The sequence below is a fragment of the Eretmochelys imbricata genome, chromosome 14 (genome assembly GCF_965152235.1).
Source record: "Eretmochelys imbricata isolate rEreImb1 chromosome 14, rEreImb1.hap1, whole genome shotgun sequence".
NCBI lineage: Eukaryota > Metazoa > Chordata > Testudines > Cheloniidae > Eretmochelys > Eretmochelys imbricata.
In genome coordinates this window covers 50,983,313-51,003,408 of record NC_135585.1, presented here as the reverse complement: position 1 = coordinate 51,003,408, position 20,096 = coordinate 50,983,313, and the positions used below count along the sequence as shown (strand labels likewise).

General features: G+C 49.0%; 2 protein-coding genes and 1 pseudogene across 3 annotated transcripts in view; 1 reads left to right on the top strand and 2 right to left on the bottom strand.

The window, feature by feature from the left end:
* LOC144274626 (uncharacterized) overlaps nt 1-20,096 on the top strand; it is a 223,107-nt gene that overhangs the window by 19,572 nt on the left and 183,439 nt on the right. The gene's annotated exons all lie outside the window — the stretch shown is intronic.
* Nucleotides 6,249-15,635, bottom strand: LOC144274604 (uncharacterized). Its single transcript, XM_077833559.1, has 2 exons — nt 15,490-15,635; nt 6,249-8,061 (listed from the first exon to the last, which is right to left on the bottom strand). The coding sequence occupies exon 2, from the start codon at nt 7,386-7,388 to the stop codon at nt 6,591-6,593; it is 798 nt and encodes a 265-aa protein (XP_077689685.1). The 5' UTR covers nt 7,389-8,061; nt 15,490-15,635; the 3' UTR covers nt 6,249-6,590.
* LOC144274890 (uncharacterized) lies at nt 14,182-19,473 on the bottom strand (annotated as a pseudogene). Its single transcript, XR_013347972.1, has 5 exons — nt 19,440-19,473; nt 15,989-16,028; nt 15,572-15,916; nt 14,598-15,487; nt 14,182-14,433 (listed from the first exon to the last, which is right to left on the bottom strand). The product of XR_013347972.1 is annotated as an uncharacterized LOC144274890 (transcript).

The window sequence follows — 20,096 nt, the reverse complement described above, 5'->3', positions numbered from 1 at the left end:
GTGTTACGTGGTTTTCCTGGGGGATACATAGTGGGGGTGAATGCAAATTCCCCACCTCCAGTCATGAAGCTATGGCCTGAGAAGGGGACCATGGTCTGCCAATTAAAGGCCCAACCTGTATAAAGGAAAGATTGAATGATTTGTAGATTCCAAAGCCAGAAGGGACCACTGTGATCATCTAGTCTGACTTCCCGTATTGCACAGGCCACGGAACTGCCCCCAAATAATTCCTAGAACAGATCTTTTAGAAAAATAGCTAATCTGGATTTAAAAATTATCAGTGAAGGAGAATCCACGACACTTGGTAAATTATTCCAGTGGTTAATTATTCTCGCTGCTAAATATTTACACCTTATTTCCAATCTGAATGCCTCTAGCGTCAACTTCCAGGCATTGGATCATGTTAGACCTGTCTCTGCCTGATTGAAAAGCCCAATATTAAATATTTGTTCCCCAGGCAGATACTTATAGACTAATAGACTTTCAAGTACATAAAAGGTTGTTACAAGGAGGAGGGAGAAAAATTGTTCTTAACCTCTGAGGCTAGGACAAGAAGCAATGGGCTTAAATTGCAGCAAGGCCGGTTTAGGTTGGACATTAGGAGAAACTTCCTGTCAGGGTGGTTAAGCACTGGAATAAATTCCCAGGGAGGTTGTGGAATCTCCATCATTGGAGATTTTAAAGGACAGGTTAGACAAATACCTGTCAGGGATGGTCTAGATAATACTTAGTCCTGCCATGAGTGCAGGGGACTAGACTAGATGACCTCTTGAGGTCCCTTCCAGTCCTATGATTCTATGATAATCAATTCACCCTTTAAACTTCTCTTTGTTAAGATAAATAGATTGAGTTCCTTGAGTCTATCACTAGCAGAGAACCGGGACTGAGAGCAGCGTGCCAGGCGGGAAAACCTTCATCAACGCCCCCCCTGTGCCCAGCCTGGGCGGGGACTTGCTCCGGTGGCTGGAACCAGCCCCTGGGGCAGCCCCAGGCTCTGCCCACACCAGCCCCTGAGCTGGAGCCTGCAGGTGACTGGGAGAGACCTGTGGGAAAGGGCTGGGGATTGGCAAAGTGACTCTGTCCTGAGGGCTGCCGCACCCCCTTGCTTGAAATGGTTTCCATCATATGCAGGGTTTGGTTCAATGGCTCTCAGCCGCCCCCCCACCACCACTATACAAATTGTTCCAGCTCCCCTGGACTCTGCACAAATGATTCCCTGGATCCTCAGATCTTGCAGCTCCTGGGAATCTGCTCCCAGGGATCTGAGCTGTGTTAAGGGGGGGCGGGCATAATTTCAGAAAAATTCGGGTAGAGGCTGAGGATAAACTATTATCTAGTATATGAAATCCTGCAAACTCCAGGTGTGTGTGTGTGTGGGTGGGGAGGAGTGGAAAACATCATGAAGCATACAATGCTATGAAAAGTCTAGGGTGCGGGGGGCTACCCCACAGCAAATGACACCCGAGATGCCAATGAGTTGCTATCTCTTCCCAGGATCTGTTCTAGGGTCCAGACCGGAGAGATTGCACACCAAACCGAACCAGCCAAATTAGACCAGAGTGTTACAGCTCTCAGGAGACTAAACTGTGGCAATCCATGGGCAGAGAACCGGTGCCACTGAGCCAGCAGTATCTGCCATGGCAGGGATTTGATTGAGATATACCCAGCGGATCCCTGCAGGTGACCCACTCCCCATGCTGCACAGGAATTAGAAAGAAAGAAAGAAAGAAAGAAAGAAAGAAAGAAAGAAAGAGTCCCTGCCAATCTGATCTGGGGGAAAATTCCTTCCTGACCCCAAATACAGTAATCATATAGACCCTGAGCATGTGAGCAAGACCCACCAGCCAGACACCTGGGAAAAAGAATTCCCAGTACCACCTCTGAGCATTGCCCCATCCTACCAATGTCCCCACCCTCTGATCCTTTAGAGGAAGGAGAGTGTCGGGGGAGGAAGAATACATGGGGATGGGGGGATGGGTGGCAGGAGGTTAGTGCCCCCTGACCCCGCCCCTTCTGCCTGAATCCTAGAAACATCAGAGATGTCAGGCCTCAAAGGACTGAATGAGGCAGGGTCCTCTGTGAACGTACAGTGCAGTGTGTGACCCCGTCGTTAGAGGTTAATGTTCCTAAGGCCCAGACACATGATGGCAGAAGTAACAGTGCCCGGGCTCCCCTGGATCCTAGGACCGCTACCACCCGTGTCTTTCAGACAGTGAATTCATCACCCACACACTGCACTTCCCCGCTGTACAGTTTATTGTTCACAGGTACACCGTGACGGAGGCAATTTGTACGGTGTGGTGTCTGAAAACGGAAGGCAATATCTGGGTCTTATTTTTAACCCCCCAGCACATCTTTGTAGGAACTTGCAGGTATTCTAGTAAATCAGTAATGTGAAAAGTTTGTTTCCCTGCTGGTTACGCTTCCCGGTCTCCACTTTGAATTCCATGGGTCGGGGGGTGTAGGTATGTGTGGGGTGAGGATTAAGACGCTGGTGTACATTTTGTCATTAGTGGGTACATGCTGCTTCCCGCAGCTTGTAATAAACAGCGCGTTGGGTCATATACCAGAAACCCCTCTCTCCCCATTCGTACATTCGTCCCCACCAGATGTGGAGCCAAAAACCTACCAGGCTCTGAGGATACGTCTGACCCTCTCTGTTTCTGCTGCCATTTCCGCAGCTGGCTGCTCCTCCCGGGGGTCATCAAACAGCTCCCGCCAGTGTGGACCCAGGACATGCTGCAGCTTCTCCAGCAACGAAACCATCTCAAGACCTGGCGTGAGCCAGGAAGGCCGGAATAGGGGAGGCCCCATCACTTTTTACCAGCCTTAAGGGCTAACGACGGGGAGGGGGAAGTGGGGAGAGTAAGGGGCATGGCCCCGGTGAAGAGGCGTCGTGACGGCGGGGCCTCGGGGAAGAGGTGGAGTGGGGGTGGAGCCTCAGGGAAGGGGCGGAGTGGGTGGCTCCCCCACTTCTAGGGAGCTTCTGGCGGTCCTGGTGCGAGCACGGGAGTGGCCGCACTAACCTCCTCCGGTGGCTGCTGGCTCCCCACCGATGTTATCCTAAATTCGGAGGTAAGAAGGTGGCCATCCCGGCTGAACAGGCTGGGGGGGCTCAGGGCTCAGTGCCGTGCCTGGAAAAAGCAGCAGGGGGATGGAAAATTCCCAAAGGTGCAGTTCTCATCCCTGGCTTTCCAGGATTGGCTCTGGAGCTGTTTACCCTGCTCCCTGCGGGGCCGGCCTGAGGGCAAATGATGCCCTGGGCAAACTTGTAATTTGGTGCCCTGGCTCCTGCGGGCACCAGACCCCGGCGGGTTTCCCCCCTCCGATCTTCCTTGGCGCCCACAGCTCCCCCCCGTTCACCCCCACTGTCACAGGCCCCCCCGGGTCCCCACCCCACCCCACCGTGAACTCCAGGCCCCGCTGCCTCCCCCGCCGTGCCTAGTTTGTATCGAAAGAGGTGCTGGGGCTCACCCCCAGCCCAAATTAAGCACTGGCTGGGTGGCCAGTGCTGATCGGGTGCCCAGCTCTGAAGGCCACACTGCCGCCAGCAACAGTGCCATAGGCACCGACTCTGGACAGCCACCTCCCTCCCTCCCCACAGCGCCTCCCGCCCGCCGGCGGCCCCGCCGATCAACTCCTCCCCCTCCCTCCCAGGGCCTCCTGCAATCAGCTGTTCCGCGGCGGGCAGCAGGCCCTGGGGGGAGGGGGAGGAGCGGGGACGGGGCGCGCTCAGGGGAGGGGGCGGGAACTGGGTGGACAGAGGCGGGGTGAGGGCTTGGGGAAACTGGGTGGGTGGGGGTGGGGCCTGGGGCAGACCGGGGGAGGGGTTGAGCACCCCTGGGGCCCGGAGGAAGCGGGCACCTGGGAGCAGCCCAGAAGTAAACGTGGCATGGTGTATAGAGCCACCCTTACTTCTGCCCTGCTGCTGTGGCTTCTTGTGCCTAGTGCTCAACCTGCAGCTCAAGGCGGGTTCTGTGCTGGCATACGGGGGCTGCATGTTGCTGGAGCCCATGGCCATCTTGCAGCTCTCTGGCCACGCCTGGCTCCCCCGGGGTGCCGTTTCAGACTTTGGTGGGGGTGCAACTTTAACCAGAAAACTAGATTTTTTGCAGATAATAACTTAGGCATTAGCTGACAGGAGCACTGTATCTAAGTCCTAGATAAAGAAAGAAAATAAAATGTATACAGACACCACTTAAAGCCACATTTTAAGTTTATATGGAAGTTTAGAAAAACCAGGAGACAATACAGCAAGATATTCCCAATCCCAAACCTTGAGGGATCAGTTCTGGAGCTTTAACACAGGGATCAGAAACACATGTGTGATACTTTGCAGACTATCTTTAGGAGAAATAAAAATAAATGAAATCTGCTTAAAATCTGCTTACTTTCTCTAACAGACACACTGTGTTAGGGCCATTATCTACTCTATTTTAGTCAATTGTTATATACTCCACTAAACACTTATTTACTTAATTTTAACATATGCGAGTAAGGTTTTTATTTCTCCTTTATTAAGAACAGGAATTTATTTTTCTAATTATTTTGGCGTTTATGTTTACCAATCACAATCACGTACGTGACTCACGAACATTTGACCCCATCATGGCTATTCGGTATCAGACTTGGAACCGCATTTATTGTCCTACTAATTCGAAGTTATTTCACGGGTATAACTAAAAATACCATTTGAAAATAAGTGACCTGCATCTGCACAGTGTCTACAGTTATGTGTGTAGCTAATTTTTTTTGAACTGGCATTGCTAAGGTGACTACAAGTTAAATTTACATTCTAGGAGGATACTATTATTTGATTGGACCACTTTAAATAATGAAGGACAACGCACACTATGGTAATAAAAGTAATAACAATAATTACTCCAGCCAGGACAAGTTAGGCATTTTAGAACTCACTACTCAAAGAATTAAATGTAAGCATAAGAGAGAAATAAAATGATGAAATGCGCAGACCAGTTGAAAAACTAAAATAACAGCACTGTGACCCTTAACGAACTTGGAAAGACTAAAATGACAAAGAATATATGTGCCTTGAAGTACCAACTATAACAACACTAATATGCGTGTTTGTGTGTGTGTGCGAGAGCGTCGGGGGAGTGAGAGAGAGCGTGTGTGCTGGGGGAGTGTCTGAGAGACTGTGTCTGTGAGACAGTGTGTGAGTGTGTATTGGGGAAGTGTGAGTGTGCCGGAGTGAGTGTGTCAACGCTCGGTCTGTTTAAGCAGAGCATGCACCCAGAGTCACCAGCAGATACATGCTCCCCCGTGACCCCAGCTCAGCAGAGCCTGGGTACGCAGGTGTGGGGAGGGGGACCCCCTGAGATCAGAGCCCCCCAGCCCCACCCCCACTCTGTACAGCAGACAGGAGGCAGGCTCCAGATCCCGAGCTTGGCTGGGGTGGCTCCATGGGGGTGGGAGCGGGGGTGGCAGGAGCAGTGGTGGCTGCAGACCTAGTGGAGCAGGGCAGCGGGGGAGATGGGGCAGCCCCGCGTCGGAGGAGTTACCAGGCTGGGTCCAAATGCCCCCCGCTGCAGCTCCGTCTGTCTGCCCTCTCCTTGCGCAGCTGTGCCTACCTGGCTGCCTCTAAGCCCGCTTGCTGCCGGCAGGTCAGGTGGGTGGGACCAGCACGGCGCCCCCCTTAAGCACAGTGCCCAGCCCACCCACCCACCCCTAAAGCGGGCCCTGGCTCCCTGCGCTGGTCATGGGTCTGTTTAATCCCCAACTCTGCCAGGTTGCCCATTATTTTCTGGTACACTGGGTCATTTCCGGTGCTCCAACTGACGTCAAATGTCTGGCTCGCCTCACACCGCAGATTGATCAGAATCTGAGGTGATCCCATGACCAGAGCACTGGGCTAAGGCCTTCTTCTTACCGGTGGCCGTAGCTAACGCAGAAGACGGATCTCTCTGTTTGCAGCTCAGGGGTCAGAACACAATAGCAGGCTCAAACGCCAAGAGACCCATGGGATTGTGGGATAGCACTAGTGGACTCTCAGAACACGAGTCTGAAGACCTGAGCCGCAGTTAAGTCCACACTGCAAAATGATGCAGTGTGAACCATGAGTTCCAATAGGACTTAGGCTCAGAGCCACCCACCCCACTTTTTGGGTCCTAGGGCATGGGTCTCAAGGGCTTACTGGCCTGAGTCAGGCAAATTTGTGTATAGATGGAAGCAGGGGGCGGGGAGGTTGGGAGAGGATGTGCTTTTATGTTCGATTTTGTAAGCAAGTTGTTTTTAAGTGAGGTGAAACTTGGGGTATGCAAGACAAATCAGGCTCCTGAAAGGGGTAGAGTTGTCTGAAAAGGTTAAGAACCACTGATTTATAGGGTCTCTCTCCTGCATGGACTAGCTGATGTATAAAAAGCTGTGAGCTGTGAATGAAACATTTCACACATTCGGAGTATGTATACAGTTGCTCTGCCATGTGGATCCTTTAATGTGAAATATGAACTGAACTCTGACAGAAACTTTTCCCATAGTCCAGAGATTCCTAAGGGCTTTCTCCAACATGGGTTCTCCAGTGTGTGGTAAGATGTGACTTGTTACTAAACCTGGCTCACAAGGGGAGGCTTTTATGTTTTTTTCCCTCTCTTGTGGATTCTCTGATGCACAATAAGATCTGAACTCTGAATGAAACTTTTTCCACACTCCAGGCACATATGGGGTTTTTCGCCTGTGTGGATTCTCTGATGTCTAGTAAGGTTGGAACTCCGAGTGAAGTTTTTCCCACAGTCGAGGCATTTATAGGGTGTTTCTCCTGTATGGCTTCTCTGATGCACAATTAGATCTGAGCTCTGAATGAAACTTTTCCCACAGTCCAGGCATTTATGGGTTTTTTCCCCCCTGTGGGTTCTCTGATGTCTAGTAAGCGTTGAACTTCGAGTGAAGTTTTTCCCACAGTCGGGGCATTTATAGGGTGTTTCTCCTGTATGAACTCTCTGATGCACAATAAGATCTGAGCTCTGAATGAAACTGTTCCCACAGTCCTTGCATACATAGGGTTTCGCTTCTGAATGGCTTCTGTGATGTGTAGTAAGTTGTGACTTATCACTAACTTTTTCCCCAGAGTTGAGGCTGGTATGCACTTTTTCTCCTATATGGATTCTCTGGTGTCTCATAAGGTTTGCACTTCGATTGAAGCCTTTCCCGCAGTCAGGGCATTTATAGGGCGTTTCTCCTGTATGGATTCGCTGGTGCACGAGAAGATTGTAACTTTGAAGGAATTTTTTCCCACAGTCAAGGCATTTATAGGGACTCTCACCCATGTGTGCGCTTTGATGTGTAATAAGTTGTGAGTTATCACTATAGCTTTTCCCACTATCAAGGTATTTATAGGGTTTATCTCCTATGTGGGTTCTCTGATGTCCCATAAGGCATTAATTATCACTAAATTCGTTTCCACACTCAGTGCATTTATAGTGAGTCTCTCCTGTATTGGACTCTCTGATATCAAACTAGGTTTGACCTCCGATTGAAATTTTTCCCACAAGCCTATATGGTTTATCTCCTGTGTGGATTCGGTGATGTGAAATAAGATGTGAGCTCTGAAAAAAAGTGTCTCACAGTAAAGTCATTTGTAGGGCTTCTCTCCTGTGTGTGGGTTCTCTGATGCATAATAAGGTTTGCTTCTGCCACTAAACTAACTCCCAGAGTCAATGCGTTTATAGGGTCTCTCCTGTGTGAATTCTTTGATGTCCCATAAGGTGCGAGTTGTCACTAAATCTTTTTCCATACTGAACTGAAGCTTTTGCTGTGTGTTGTGCGTGTTTTTTTTCTCTTTTGTGTGGATTCTCTGCTGGGCTGTGGTTTCCTTGAGATCGTTGCACCTCTTCTCACAAATAAGGAATTTAATTACTTCCTTCCACAATTGGTTTCTCTGCTGTCTCTCTGACCTGCAATGACTCTTACGTGATTTTCCCTGATCAACGCTCCAGGAAACATTCCATTTAGATCTTCCTGATAATGTCCCATGCAGCTCCACTTGCTTAGGGGTTTCCTACTGGAGATTCTCCTCTTCATTCTCACTCAGCTTCTCTTCACCTGCTAGGATATAGAGAGAATTCAGACTAGAGTCAGTCCCAGTGCTAGAGTCAAAGGAAACAAAGGAGAATAGCAAAGAGGAGAAAGAAAACACAAGAACTGTTGGGGTTTTGAGACAGAGAAAGTTTAGTTACCCATCTGTAAGTTTTCCTTCTCTGAAGTGAGCCCCTGGTTCTCAGTGACCCATTACAACTGGGTTACTCCACTCCACTCTGTTAGGAACATGGAGATCAAATAAAATAAATTTTTCTAGGATCCCAATGTTGTGCCAGAAGATGGAGGTGTTCTGTGACCATTTTGCCTCTCTAGCTCTCAAGACAACTGCCCAAGTTGAGAAGACAAGCTATAAGTTCTGATGAATAAACTTTACAGAAGGTTAGCCATCTCCAGGCAGAACACTTTTCCTACTTATTCATTTTGGTATACAAAAAATGGAAATGAAGGTTTACAGGAAAGCAAGATTCCCAATGGGTGGGAATCCTAAGTTTTCTCCATCTCTCTGTTGGAGGGCTTCATAGGGCAAATAAAGAAGGTTTGAGATTGTGACGTTATGAGTGTAATATAATATCTCATTGAAAGGTGACAGATCTGCTTTGGGTTTCAAGAGGGGGAAACCTTAAGCCATAAGGATTGAGATCCCCAGATATTGAGTGGAGTCACCCTGAACATGGACATTGGACTGTAACCTCTGGACTATTTCTAAAAGGACTTTTGGCCACTACAAACTCATGTCTGCTATGTATCTGAACCTCAAGAATTGAACACAAGTCTGTATGTATATTGATCTTCTAACCAACACGCTCTCTCTTTTCTTTTTTAATAAATTTTAGTTTAGTTAATCAGAATTGACTGTAAGCATGTATTTGGGGTAAGATCTAAGTTATTGTTTGACCTGGGTCTCGGGCTTGGTTCTTTGGGGTCAGGAGAACCTTTTCTTTTATATGATGAAATAAGATTTTCAGAATTTATCATCATATGTTTGACATGTGTGTCTGGATGGAGGCCTGAGGCTGCGTACTTTAAGGGAACTGCGTTGTTTGGACTTCTGAGTAAGCAGTGAGGTAATAGAGAAGCTAGTTTGTGCTTGGTAAGTCTAAATATTGGAATATCCACCAGCATTTGGGGTTTGTTTGCCCCGTTCTGTTTGCAGTTCACCCTAATTGAGTGACCTCAGCTGGCTCCCACAGGCAGCATTGTCACAGAGATATATCCCCTTCAACTGGAATTTAATGCAAAATGTATGTGGCATCTCCCATTGAGCATCAGAGCCCACTTCAGAGAAGGGAAAACAATGATGGGTAGATAATTTTTACCTTTCTTCTTCTTAGGTACCTCTATGATCCGTTACAGCAGGAAAGCAGCCAATACTAAAACCAATCTCCACGAAGAAGAGGGAAACTTAAAACGTGAATAAAATTGAGCCAACAGGAAAAACAGCTCTTATTTGAGGGTTTCTTTTTCTTTTCTTCCTTTCCCCAAAATATGACGAAAAACCAAGAGAGAGAGCGCAGAACTCTTTGTCCAAATGTATTTCAGACAAACACCACCACATCTCTTCCCAGTGTCAGGAAAGAGAATACATTGAAGACCAGGGATATATAGCAAAATTACCTGAATGAAGCATTTGTGCTGTTCTGCAAAGGAAATGACCTAAGCTAGCACTCTGACCCAATCAAGAAAGAGTCTAGAAAGAGATCCTATATCTCCCTGGTTGTGAGACAAAATAGGATTCTTGTCCTGTCAAGAGCACCATGAAGATCCAATTATCTGAATCGCTAGAAAAGCCCAGTTTTGTGGGCAATTTCTAGATTTGAGCAGGAAGTCCATGAGTTCTCCTGAACATTCATGCTCCAGAAGGGAAAACCTCCCAGGTTCCAGGGGAAACGGCTGAAGTGCTGTGTACCTGGGAGTCCGAGCAAAGGCTATCCTTTACCAGGAGCAAGAGAATATGAGACAAAGCACAATATGGTGATAAAAGTACTAATGAGAATTACTCCAGCTGGGACAGGTTAGGCATTTTAGAACTTACCACTCAAAGAATTAATCTGAAGCGAAAGAAAGAAATAAAATTATGAAATGCACAAACCAGTCAAAAAACTAAAAGAACAGCACTGTGATCCTTAACGAACTTTGAAAGGATAAAATTACAGAGAATATATGTGCCGTGCACATTCTGACAGGAAGTACCAAGAAGTAACAATAATAATGTGTGTGTGTGAGAGAGTGTGTGCTGGGGGGACTGTGTGAGGGAGAGTATGTGTGTGTTGGAGGAGTGTCTGAGAGAGAGTGTGTGTGTTTGTGTGTCAGAGAGTGTGTGTGAGAGAGAGGGAGTGTATGTATGAGGGATTGAGAGTGTGTGTGAGTGTGTTGGGGAGTGTGTGTGTGGGAGAGAGTGAGTGTGTGTGACTGTGTGTGTGTGCAACAGTACGCACGTGTGTTTGTGCATGTAGGAGGGAGTGTGTGTGTGACAGAGGGCGCATGCGTGTGTGTGTGTGTTGGGAGGAATCTGAGTGTGCCGGAGGGAGTGTGTCAGGGCTCTGTCTCTTTAAGCAGACCATTCAAGAGCCTGAACACAGCAGCACTGGCCCCCCCCCCGCCTGCTCAGTGGAGACCGGGTACACGGTGGGGGGAAGGGGACACCCCACACCAGGGCCAAACACCAAGCAGCCCAGGGGATGGTGGGAGAGCACGGGTGGACTCTCCGAGCATGACTCTGAAGACCTGGGCCCCAGCTAAGTCCACGCTGCAAAATGATGCAGTGTGAACCTCAAGTTCCAACAGGACCTGGACTCAAACACCCCCCCCACACACACCCTTTTCAGGTCCTTGGGCCCAGGTCCCGAGGGCTTACCGGCCTGAGTCAGACAAATTTGTGTCTAGACGGAAGGCGAGCGGGGGGTTGGGCACGAACATGAGCCAAGACTTACACTGCCGTGTAAACGTACCCCCACAGGATCTATCTACACTGCAAAGAAAACCCCATGGCAGTGAGTCTCTGAGCCCAGGTCTACTGACTCAGACTACGGGGCCGAAAATAGCAGTGTAGACATTCCCGCTGTAAGAGGGGTGAGTCTCAGACCAGCCTGAGCAGGAACATATATACCGGTATTTTCAGCCCTGTAGCGTGATCCCAAATCAGTGAACCTGGGCTGACACTTGCTGCCGGAGTTTCTCTTTTGCCAGTGTCGATGTACCTTAAGGCTATTATCCAGTGCTCATCAGCCTCTCTATATGGCCCAGCCACCAATAAAGGGGGGACAAAGTGCCCTACTGAGTAGGCGTGGGTTAGACAAGCAGCAGCAGAAAGGGCAGGGATGGTGTCCCTAGCCTCTTGTTTGCCAGAAGCTGGGACTGGGTGACAGAGGATGGATCACTTGATCATTACCTGTTCTGTTCATTACCTTTGGGGCACCTGCCATTGGCCACTGTCAGAGGACAGGATACTTGGCTAGATGGACCTTTGATCTGACCTAGTATGGCCGTTCTTATGTTCAGAAGTCAGCATCTGATTCTCCTTACAAGTGCTTCACACTGCTGTAGACCGTTCCAGGCACTGCCATGGGTTGACTCTGGATTTGTACCAGGCTGAGAGAGAGGGCAATCAGCCTACGTGACACCAAAGTTACTCCTGATTTACACTGGGGCAGATGAGAATCAACCCCATGTGACGCCAAGGGGGGTCACTCCAGATTTACACACGGTTGAGTGAGGGGAATGGGGCCCAAGTGACTCCGGTGGGATCTCGCCCGATTTAAACTGGGCTCAGCAAGAGGCACACAGTGAGTTTCGACTCTAGGGGAAGTCCGAGAGCGTATGACGAGGCACATCTAAGATACTTTGGGTGACCTCCCTGCATTCCCTCAGCCTACCCGGCCTGGATGGTGTGTGTAACTTTAACAACACATTGTGTGGGTTTGTAATGCTCGCGTGACTCCCCACTTACTGTGCACCTCACGCTTGATTTTGGGGCAATGAATAATACCTAGCTTTGACACAGCACTGTACATCAGCCCACGTCAGAGCATTTTGCAAAACTGGTCACTGTTTCTCTCCACGACTGCTCTACCGGCTTTTAAAAAAACATGCAGCAGAGTGACTGTCTGCCTCTGCAAGAGACAGGTGAACAGAAATGCTGGCCAGAAAAAGATTTCCCCTGTACACAAGGGTTTTTCCGTCACAGACTCCTGGAAGGGTCTGAAAAGCTCTGGAATCTGCAGCGCTCAGGGTTGGGGGATTAACACCTGAAAGAGGCTTCCTAGTCAGCCTCCGAGTCCACCAAAGGCCATTTGTTAGTCATTATACTAGACAAAAGATTCTGGACGGTTAAGAAACTGAAGTCTACTTTAATTATTCCAAAGACAGAAATGAAAAGCTCCCGCCCCAGGGCCCTGCTCAGCAAGGTGTGTTTCAGCCCAGCACATTGCTGCTTATGGCTCCAGCAACAGAATTCCCTTCTACCGCTGGCAGAAAAGGGAAGAGAATTCGAGAAAGACGCTGTGCCCTGAGACAGGCAGTTGGATGCTAGGTAGTCAAATGCCCCTGATTTCGGAATTAGGATATGGATGGTTTGGGGTTTTTTTTACTATGGCCCGCCCTAATCAAGGCACGGGGAGACTGTCCTTCCAGCGTGCAGGAGGAGCCTACACCGTCCCAGGTGGTGTTAGCTCCATACTCCCTGCTAAGAAGATCTAAGAGGTCTCTTCTCTGTGTTCATTTGTTCACACTTGATATGGTCAGAGCCCCATTGAAGCTTCCCTGTCACTCAAATTCTCTCTCCAGTGTGGTCTTTAATAGAGTGTGAGCTGTGATTGAAACTTTTCCTGCCATCAAGGCATTTACTGCCGTGGTTCGCTGGGGGACCGCAGAGGTCTTCAAGGGGGTATGTGAACTCATCCAGAGAGTTGCCTAGTTTCACAACAGGCTACATGAGAAGCACTAGTGAAGTCAGGACACACTAAAGTTTCATACAGATAATGACTTGTTGACACTGCTCTATATGCTATACCCATAGCTGACGTGTTGGGGGGGGGTCATGCTGGGTCACATGCCCCCCCCCAGATTTATGCCAGGGTGGGTGGTAGGCTGAGAGGGACGTGCCTGGGTGGCGCCCAGAGCAGGGAAGCGAGACCAGGCTGGCAGCACTGGGGGCGTGGGGAAGGCGGCTGAATCCGTCCCTTCCATGCTGGCAGCCACCGTTACCTGCTCTGGTAGCCTGCCTGGGGTGCGCAGAAGGGCGCTCGAGGGGTCAATGGGGCCCAGGTGAGCTGGGGGTGGGATGGGGAGGCAGGGAGGCAGCGGGGGCCAGGGGTGATGGGTGGGACAGGGGGAGGCAATAGGAACCTGGGGGACCAGGGGAGGCAGCGGGAGGCCAGGGCAATGGGGGATGGGTGGAGGGCTGGGGGAGGCAGTGAGGGCCAGGATGGGTAGAGGAGGCATCAAAGGCCAGGGGAGGATGGGTGGGAGGACAGGGGAGGCAGCAGGGGCCAGGGCGATGGGTGGTGGGCCGGAAGAGGGGGATGGGGGCGGGGGAGGCAGCGAGGGCTGGGGGCGATGGGTAGGGGAGGCATCAGGGGCCAGGAGTGGTGGGCGGGAGGACAGGGGAGACAGCAGGGGCTGGGGGGATGGGCTGGAGGAGGAAGCAGGGACTGGAGGGGATAGGTAGGGGTCCGGGGGAGGCAGCGGGAGCCGGGGTGATGGGAAGGTTGGAGGGAGGTAGTAGAAGCCAGAGAGTACTGGAGGGCTGGAGGAAGCATCAGAGGCCAGGGGTGATGGTGGAGGGGTTGGGGGAGGCAGCGGGGGCCAGAACACCAAAATACCAGTTCTCCTGGAGTGCCATTTTCCATAATGCTGGCCCTAGGAGGGCCGCCCTTAAGGGTGGGTGACATCGGTGACCGCCCAGGGTGCTGTGGTCGGAGGGGCCCTGTGGTCAAGAGGGGGTTGACTGTGGTGGTGGTGGCGGCAAGGGGGGGGGGGGGGGGCTGCCATTGTGCCCCCACCCTCAGCAGTTACTAGTCGCCTATGCATCTGTATCAGTGTCTCTCAATCTACAGTAGATGTTTTATAATTATAGGGTAAAAATGAGAAAGGAAGCCATCTTTCAAAAATGAGAAAGGAAGCCATCTTTCAGTACTCGTGGTTGTGACCCTTTTGTATTTTGATGTCTGATTTTGTAAGCAAGTCATTTTTAAGTGAGGTGAAACTTGGGGGTAGGCAAGACAAATCAGCCTCCGGAAAAGGGTACAGTCGTCTCGAAAGGTCGAGAGCCACTGATTTATAGGGTCTCTCTCCTGCATGGACTAGCTGATGTATACAAAGCTGTGAGCTGTGAATGAAACATTTCACACATTCAGAGTATATATACAGTCGCTCTGCCATGTGGTTAATGTGAAATGTGGACTTAACTCTGACGGAAATTTTTCCCACAGTCCAGGGATTCATAAGGGCTTTCTCCAACATGGGTTCTCCAGTGTGTGGTGAGATGTGACTTTTACTAAACTTTTGCTCACAAGGGGAGGCTTTTATGGTGTTTTTCCTCTCATGTGGATTTTCTGATGCACAAGAAGATCTGAGCTCTGAATGAAACTATTCCCACAGTCTAGGCACGTATGGGGTCTTTCCCCCGTGTGGATTCTCCGATGTCTAGCAAGGTTGGAACTCCGACTGAAGTATCTCCCACAGTCAGAGCATTTAAAGGGTGTTTCTCCTGTATGGCTTCTCTGATGAACAATAACATCTGAGCTCTGAATGAAACTTTTCCCACAGTCCAGGCATTTATGGGTTTTTTCCCCTGTGTGGGTTCTCTGATGTCTAGTAAGGTTGGAACTTCGACTGAAGTTTTTCCCACAGTCGGGACATTTATAGGGTGTTTCTCCCGTATGAACTCTCTGATGCACAATAAGATCTGAGCTCTGAATGAAACTGTTCCCACAGTCCTTGCATACGTAGGGTTTCGCTTCTGAGTGGCTTCTGTGATGTGTAGTAAGTTGTGACTTATCACTAAACTTTTCCCCAGAGTCGAGGCATTTATGTGGTTTTTCTTGTATGTGGACTATCTGGTGTCTCTCCAGGTTTGAACTTCGATTGAAGCTTTTCCCACAGTCGGGGCATTTATAGGGCATTTCTCCCGTATGGGTTCGCTGATGCGCAATAAGATGTGCACTCTGAAGGAACCGTTTCCCACAGTCAAAGCATTTATAGGGTCTCTCACCCATGTGGGCACTTTGATGTGTAATAAGTTGGGAGTTGTCAATAAAATTTTTCCCACAGTCAAGGTATTTATAGGGCTTCTCTCCTGTATGGACTCGCTGATATCAAACTAGGTTTGACCTCCGATTGAAATTTATCTCACAGACCTGGCATTTATATGGTTTCTCTCCTATGTGGATTCTGTGATGTGAAATAAGATGTGAGTGCTGAAAAAATGTTTCTCACCGTAAATTCATTTGTAGGCTCTCTCTCCTGTGTGGGGATTCTCTGATGCGTAATAAAGCGTGCTTCTGTCGCTAAACTAACTCTCAGTCAATGCAGTTATAGGGTCTCTCCTGTGTGAATTCTTTGATGTCCAATAAGGTGCCAGTTGTCATTAAATCTTTTTCCACACTCAACGCATTGATAGAGTTTCTCTCTTGTGTAGGTTTTCTGGTGTCTAATAAAGTGCAATGGCAAACTGACGTTTTTGCCGTGCGTTGTGCGTGTGTTTTTTCTCTCTTGTGTGTGGATTCTCTGCTGGGCTGTAGTTTCCTTGAGATCGTTGCACCTTTTCCCACAAATAAGGGATTTAATTACTTCCTTCCACAGTTGGTTTCTCTGCTGTCTCTCTGACCTGCAATGACTCTCACAAGATTTTCCGTGGTCAACGCTTCAGGAAACGTTCCATTTAGATCTTCCCAATAACGTCCCACGCAGCTCCACTTGCTTAGGGGTTCCCTACTGGAGATTCTCCTCTTCATTCTCACTCAGCATCTCTTCACCTGCTAGGATACAGAGAGAATTCAGACTAGAGTCAGTCCCAGTGCTAGGGTCAAAGGGAAAGAACGGGGAACAGCAAAGAGAAGAAAGAAAACACAAGAACTGTTGGGGTTTTGAGAAAGATAAAAGTTACTTACCTGTCTGCAAGTTTTCCTTCTCTGAAGTGAGCCCCTGGTGCTCAGTGATCCATTACAACTGGGCTACTCCTCTTCATTTTAGGAGCATGGAGATAAAATAAAATAAACTTGTCTAGCGTCACAATGTCGTGCCAGAAGATGGAGGTGTTCTGTGAACATTTTGTCTTTCTAACGCTCAAGACAAATGCCCAAGTTGAGAAGATGAGCTATAAGTTCTACTCCTGTGGGAATTCTGAGCATCTGCGGATGTGCAGAATTCATAGCTCCTGTAGATTCCCCCCCGCCCTGCCCCGGAAAAATACTTTTCTGCCCAAGAACTGCTGCAGTTTAGCCTTTCGCCCACCAGAGGCTGCTGTGGTGATAGAAAGGCAACCAGCATGAATGCAGCCGGCTGTTCTGGCGCTACAATGATCCCTGGTGGGCAAAAGGCGGAACTGCAGAACATCGGGGGCAGAATGTATTTTCTGTAGGGGAAAAAAGTTCTGTATTAATACAATAACTCCTCACTTAATGTCGTTCCGGTTAACATTGTTTTGTCCCTGACCTATTAGAGAACATACTCATTTAAAGTTGCGTGATGTTTCCTTATAAAGTTTTTTGACCATGGGGGCTTGGAACCAGGGTGGGCTGGCAGCCCTTCTATCAGCTCCCCTCTACCCCAACAATGCCTCCCGCCCCACAGATCAGCAACTCCCTCCTCCCTTCCTGCGCTTCCTGCCCACAGCAATCAGCTGTTTTACAGCATTCAGGTGGCTCTGGGGGGAAAAGGAGGGAGGAGCGATGATGTGCTCGGGGGAGGGGGTGGAGTGGGGGCGGATCGGGGGCAGAGCTGGGGGTTGAGCACCCCCCCCCCCCCCGCCCCTAGTACTTTGGAAAGTTGGCACCTGTGCAGCCGTGCATGCAGCGTCTGGAGAAGGGAGTGGTGTGCTCCAGAGGGATAGCGTGGGTTCATCGTCACATTCAGTTTCCCCAGGGAGTGGTTCCAGCCGCTGCTCTGCATCTATTGTGTCTCCTCCCTCCTGCCTCCCTCGGTGCTGCCTTGTAGTGTGAGGCTACATTAACAACGTATTAACCCTTCAGGGCGCAGCCAAGTGCAAGTTCATCATTTAGCAGCAAGGAATTCCCTGGGAAATATCACACCTGATATCAACATGGTTGCTTTAGGAAAAGCTCAGGGAACACATGAGCAGGTCCCCAGACAATCCTCTGATGAGAACTTGTTTAAAACTTATACTGTATATGTATATAATGTCTTTTGTCTGGTGAAAAAAAAAATCCCTGGAACCTAACCCCCCACCCCCGCCATTTACATTCTTTCTTATGGGGAAATTGGATTCGCTTAACATCATTTCGCTTAAAGTCACATTTTCGAAGAACATAACTACAACATTAAGCGAGAAGTTACTGTATGCTTAGTAGGGAATCTACTTGTCAGAAACAATTACCAGAATCTTTTTTTTTCTTTTTGTCTTTATTGTTACGGACATACTTGCCGAGAGACATTTTGAAATAAATTACCAAAATAATTGAAACTGGCATAATTATATTGTGTTATTTTGACAAATAAAATATGCAGAATTTTGCAGAATTATAAAATAATGTGTGCAGAATTTTAAATTTTTTGGCACAGAATTCCCCCAGGAGTAACGTTTTGATGAATAAATTTTACAGAAGATTAGCCATCTCCAGGCAGGATACTTCATCTACTTATTCATTTGGTACACAAAAATGGAAATGAAGGTTTTCAGCAAAGCAAGGTCCCAAAAGGTGGGAATCCTAAGTTTTCTCCATCTCTCTGTCGGAGGGTTCCATGGGGGAAATAAAGAAGGATTGAGACATTTCCCCTTCAACTAGAATTTAATGTAAAATTTGTGTCGGGTCTCATGGAGCACCAGAGCCCACTTCAGAGAAGGGGAAACAATGGATGGGAGGATAATTTTTACCGTTCTCCTTCTTAGGTACCTGGTGGTCAATGATCCATTACGGCAAAGAAGTAGCCAATACTAAAACCAATCTCCACAAACAAGAGGGAAACTTAAAAGATCAAGAAAATTGAACCAACAGGAAAAACATAATAGAGGGCTTGTTTTTTTCTCTTATTCCCCCAAGATACGACGAAAAACTAAGAGAGAAAGAGCACAGAACTCTTTGTCCAAATGCCATTTCAGACAAACACCACCACATCTCTTCCCAGTGACAGGTAAGAGAATATACTGAAGACCAGGTAGTCACGTGGCAAAATTACCTGAATGAAGCATTGTGCTGTTTTGGAAAGGAAATGACCTAAGCTAGCACTCAGACCCAACCAAGAACCTGTCTAGAAAGAGATCCTATATCTCCCTGGTTGTGAGACAAAATAGGATTCTTGTCCTGTCAAGAGCAGCATGAAGATCCTGTTATCTGAATCCCTAGAAAAGCCCAGGTTTGTGGGAAGCTTCTAGATTTGAGCAGGAAGTCCATGAGTTCTCCTGAACATTCATGCTCCAGAAGGGAAAACCTTCCAGGTTCCAGGGCAAACGCCTGAGGTGCTGCGTACCTGGGAGCTTGAGGGACACCTGGAACAGACATTTCCTCCAGCCCAGGAAGATCAAGGATGTTGAACTGCCATATCTAGGAATCTGAGAGACCAGCACTGAAAGTGGTCTGAGAAAGGGTGGGTGTGGTCCATCATTTTCAACCAAAATGAAAATGATGCCACATCTGCCTGTCCCCTCCGCCCCCTCCAACCCCTGCATGCATTCTGCCCCATCTCCCACATCAGTTCAGTCCCCGCCCATCAATTTTGCCTCCCCACCTCTTTTCCTACAGCTCCAGAGGTTCTTTGCCCTGTGAGGCACTGTACCTCAAAATAGCAACCTGTATCCCCCATAAGCACCAAAGTCATGTAATTGTGATATTTCATACAGAGCATGCCATGTAAGATATGAAAGGTCACGATCTTCTGAAACCCACTGTTCTGTCCAAATATGTGTACCATTAGTGTTTATAAAGTTATGAGATTGTGATATGGCTGTGTGAGTGAGAGGTAACACAGACAGGACAATACACTGCTGTTGCCCCCTTGAAAGCTATGGGGATGAATCCACATCTCCAATATGTTTCTGTCTCCCCAAACTCAGGTTTGGAGTCTCAACTCTGTCTCCCACTGGAGCTAAGGAAGACGGAGCCCACTCCCGCAAAATTGAAGCAAGCAGGGAAGAACCTGAGCAGATGCCCAACAGGGCACATCAGAGATGTGGCAGTTTCCAATAACCAAGGGAAAAAGTAATCCCTTACCCAGTGAGGTCACCGTCTCGTAGTTCTCCTGCATGACGTCCCTGTAGAGGGCTCTCTGAGCGGGGTCCAGCAGAGCCCCCTGCCCCTGGGTGAAATACACAGCCACCTCCTCGAAGGTCACCGGCCCCTGAAACAACAAGAGTCCCCCACTCAGCACCTGCTGCCCCAGCCACAATCCCACTAGTCACGTGCGAGAAGGCTGATAAAATGGAAGCTCTGGGAGGTCACGGAGGAGCAGAATCTCAACCCCACCCTGCACAGAGCAGCCAGGAGGCTTCAGGGTGGAGAGAAAGAGAGAGCTCCTTGTCCCTCCCAGCCAATGGAGGAGGGCAGGGGCTTTCCCGTTTATCACACGCCTACTAGCCAGAGGCTGGTATGGGAGGACAGAGCCCTCGAGCAGGGTCCAGGGACAGGAATCCCAACCCCATTCCCAGCAGCTGGGCGTGAGGGGACAGGGCCTCTCCCCTGGGCCTCACTGCTGGGTGCCCCCTTTGTATTTCAGAGCAGCCTCTGCCTGGTGGGTTCAGACTCCAGCACTGGGAGTCTGGTCTGTTTTCCCAGCCTTGTCCGGTGGGGCTGTTCCCTGTTCCACAAATGGGGGAATTTACCTTCCCCATGGGCTTGCTCCAAAAATCAGGCCCCAGATTGAACACATCC

Bases quoted from the DNA above. Each gene is read 5' to 3' on its own strand.
- LOC144274604 (XM_077833559.1), bottom strand. From the start codon at position 7,388: ATGGGACATCAGAGAACCCACATAGGAGATAAACCCTATAAATACCTT.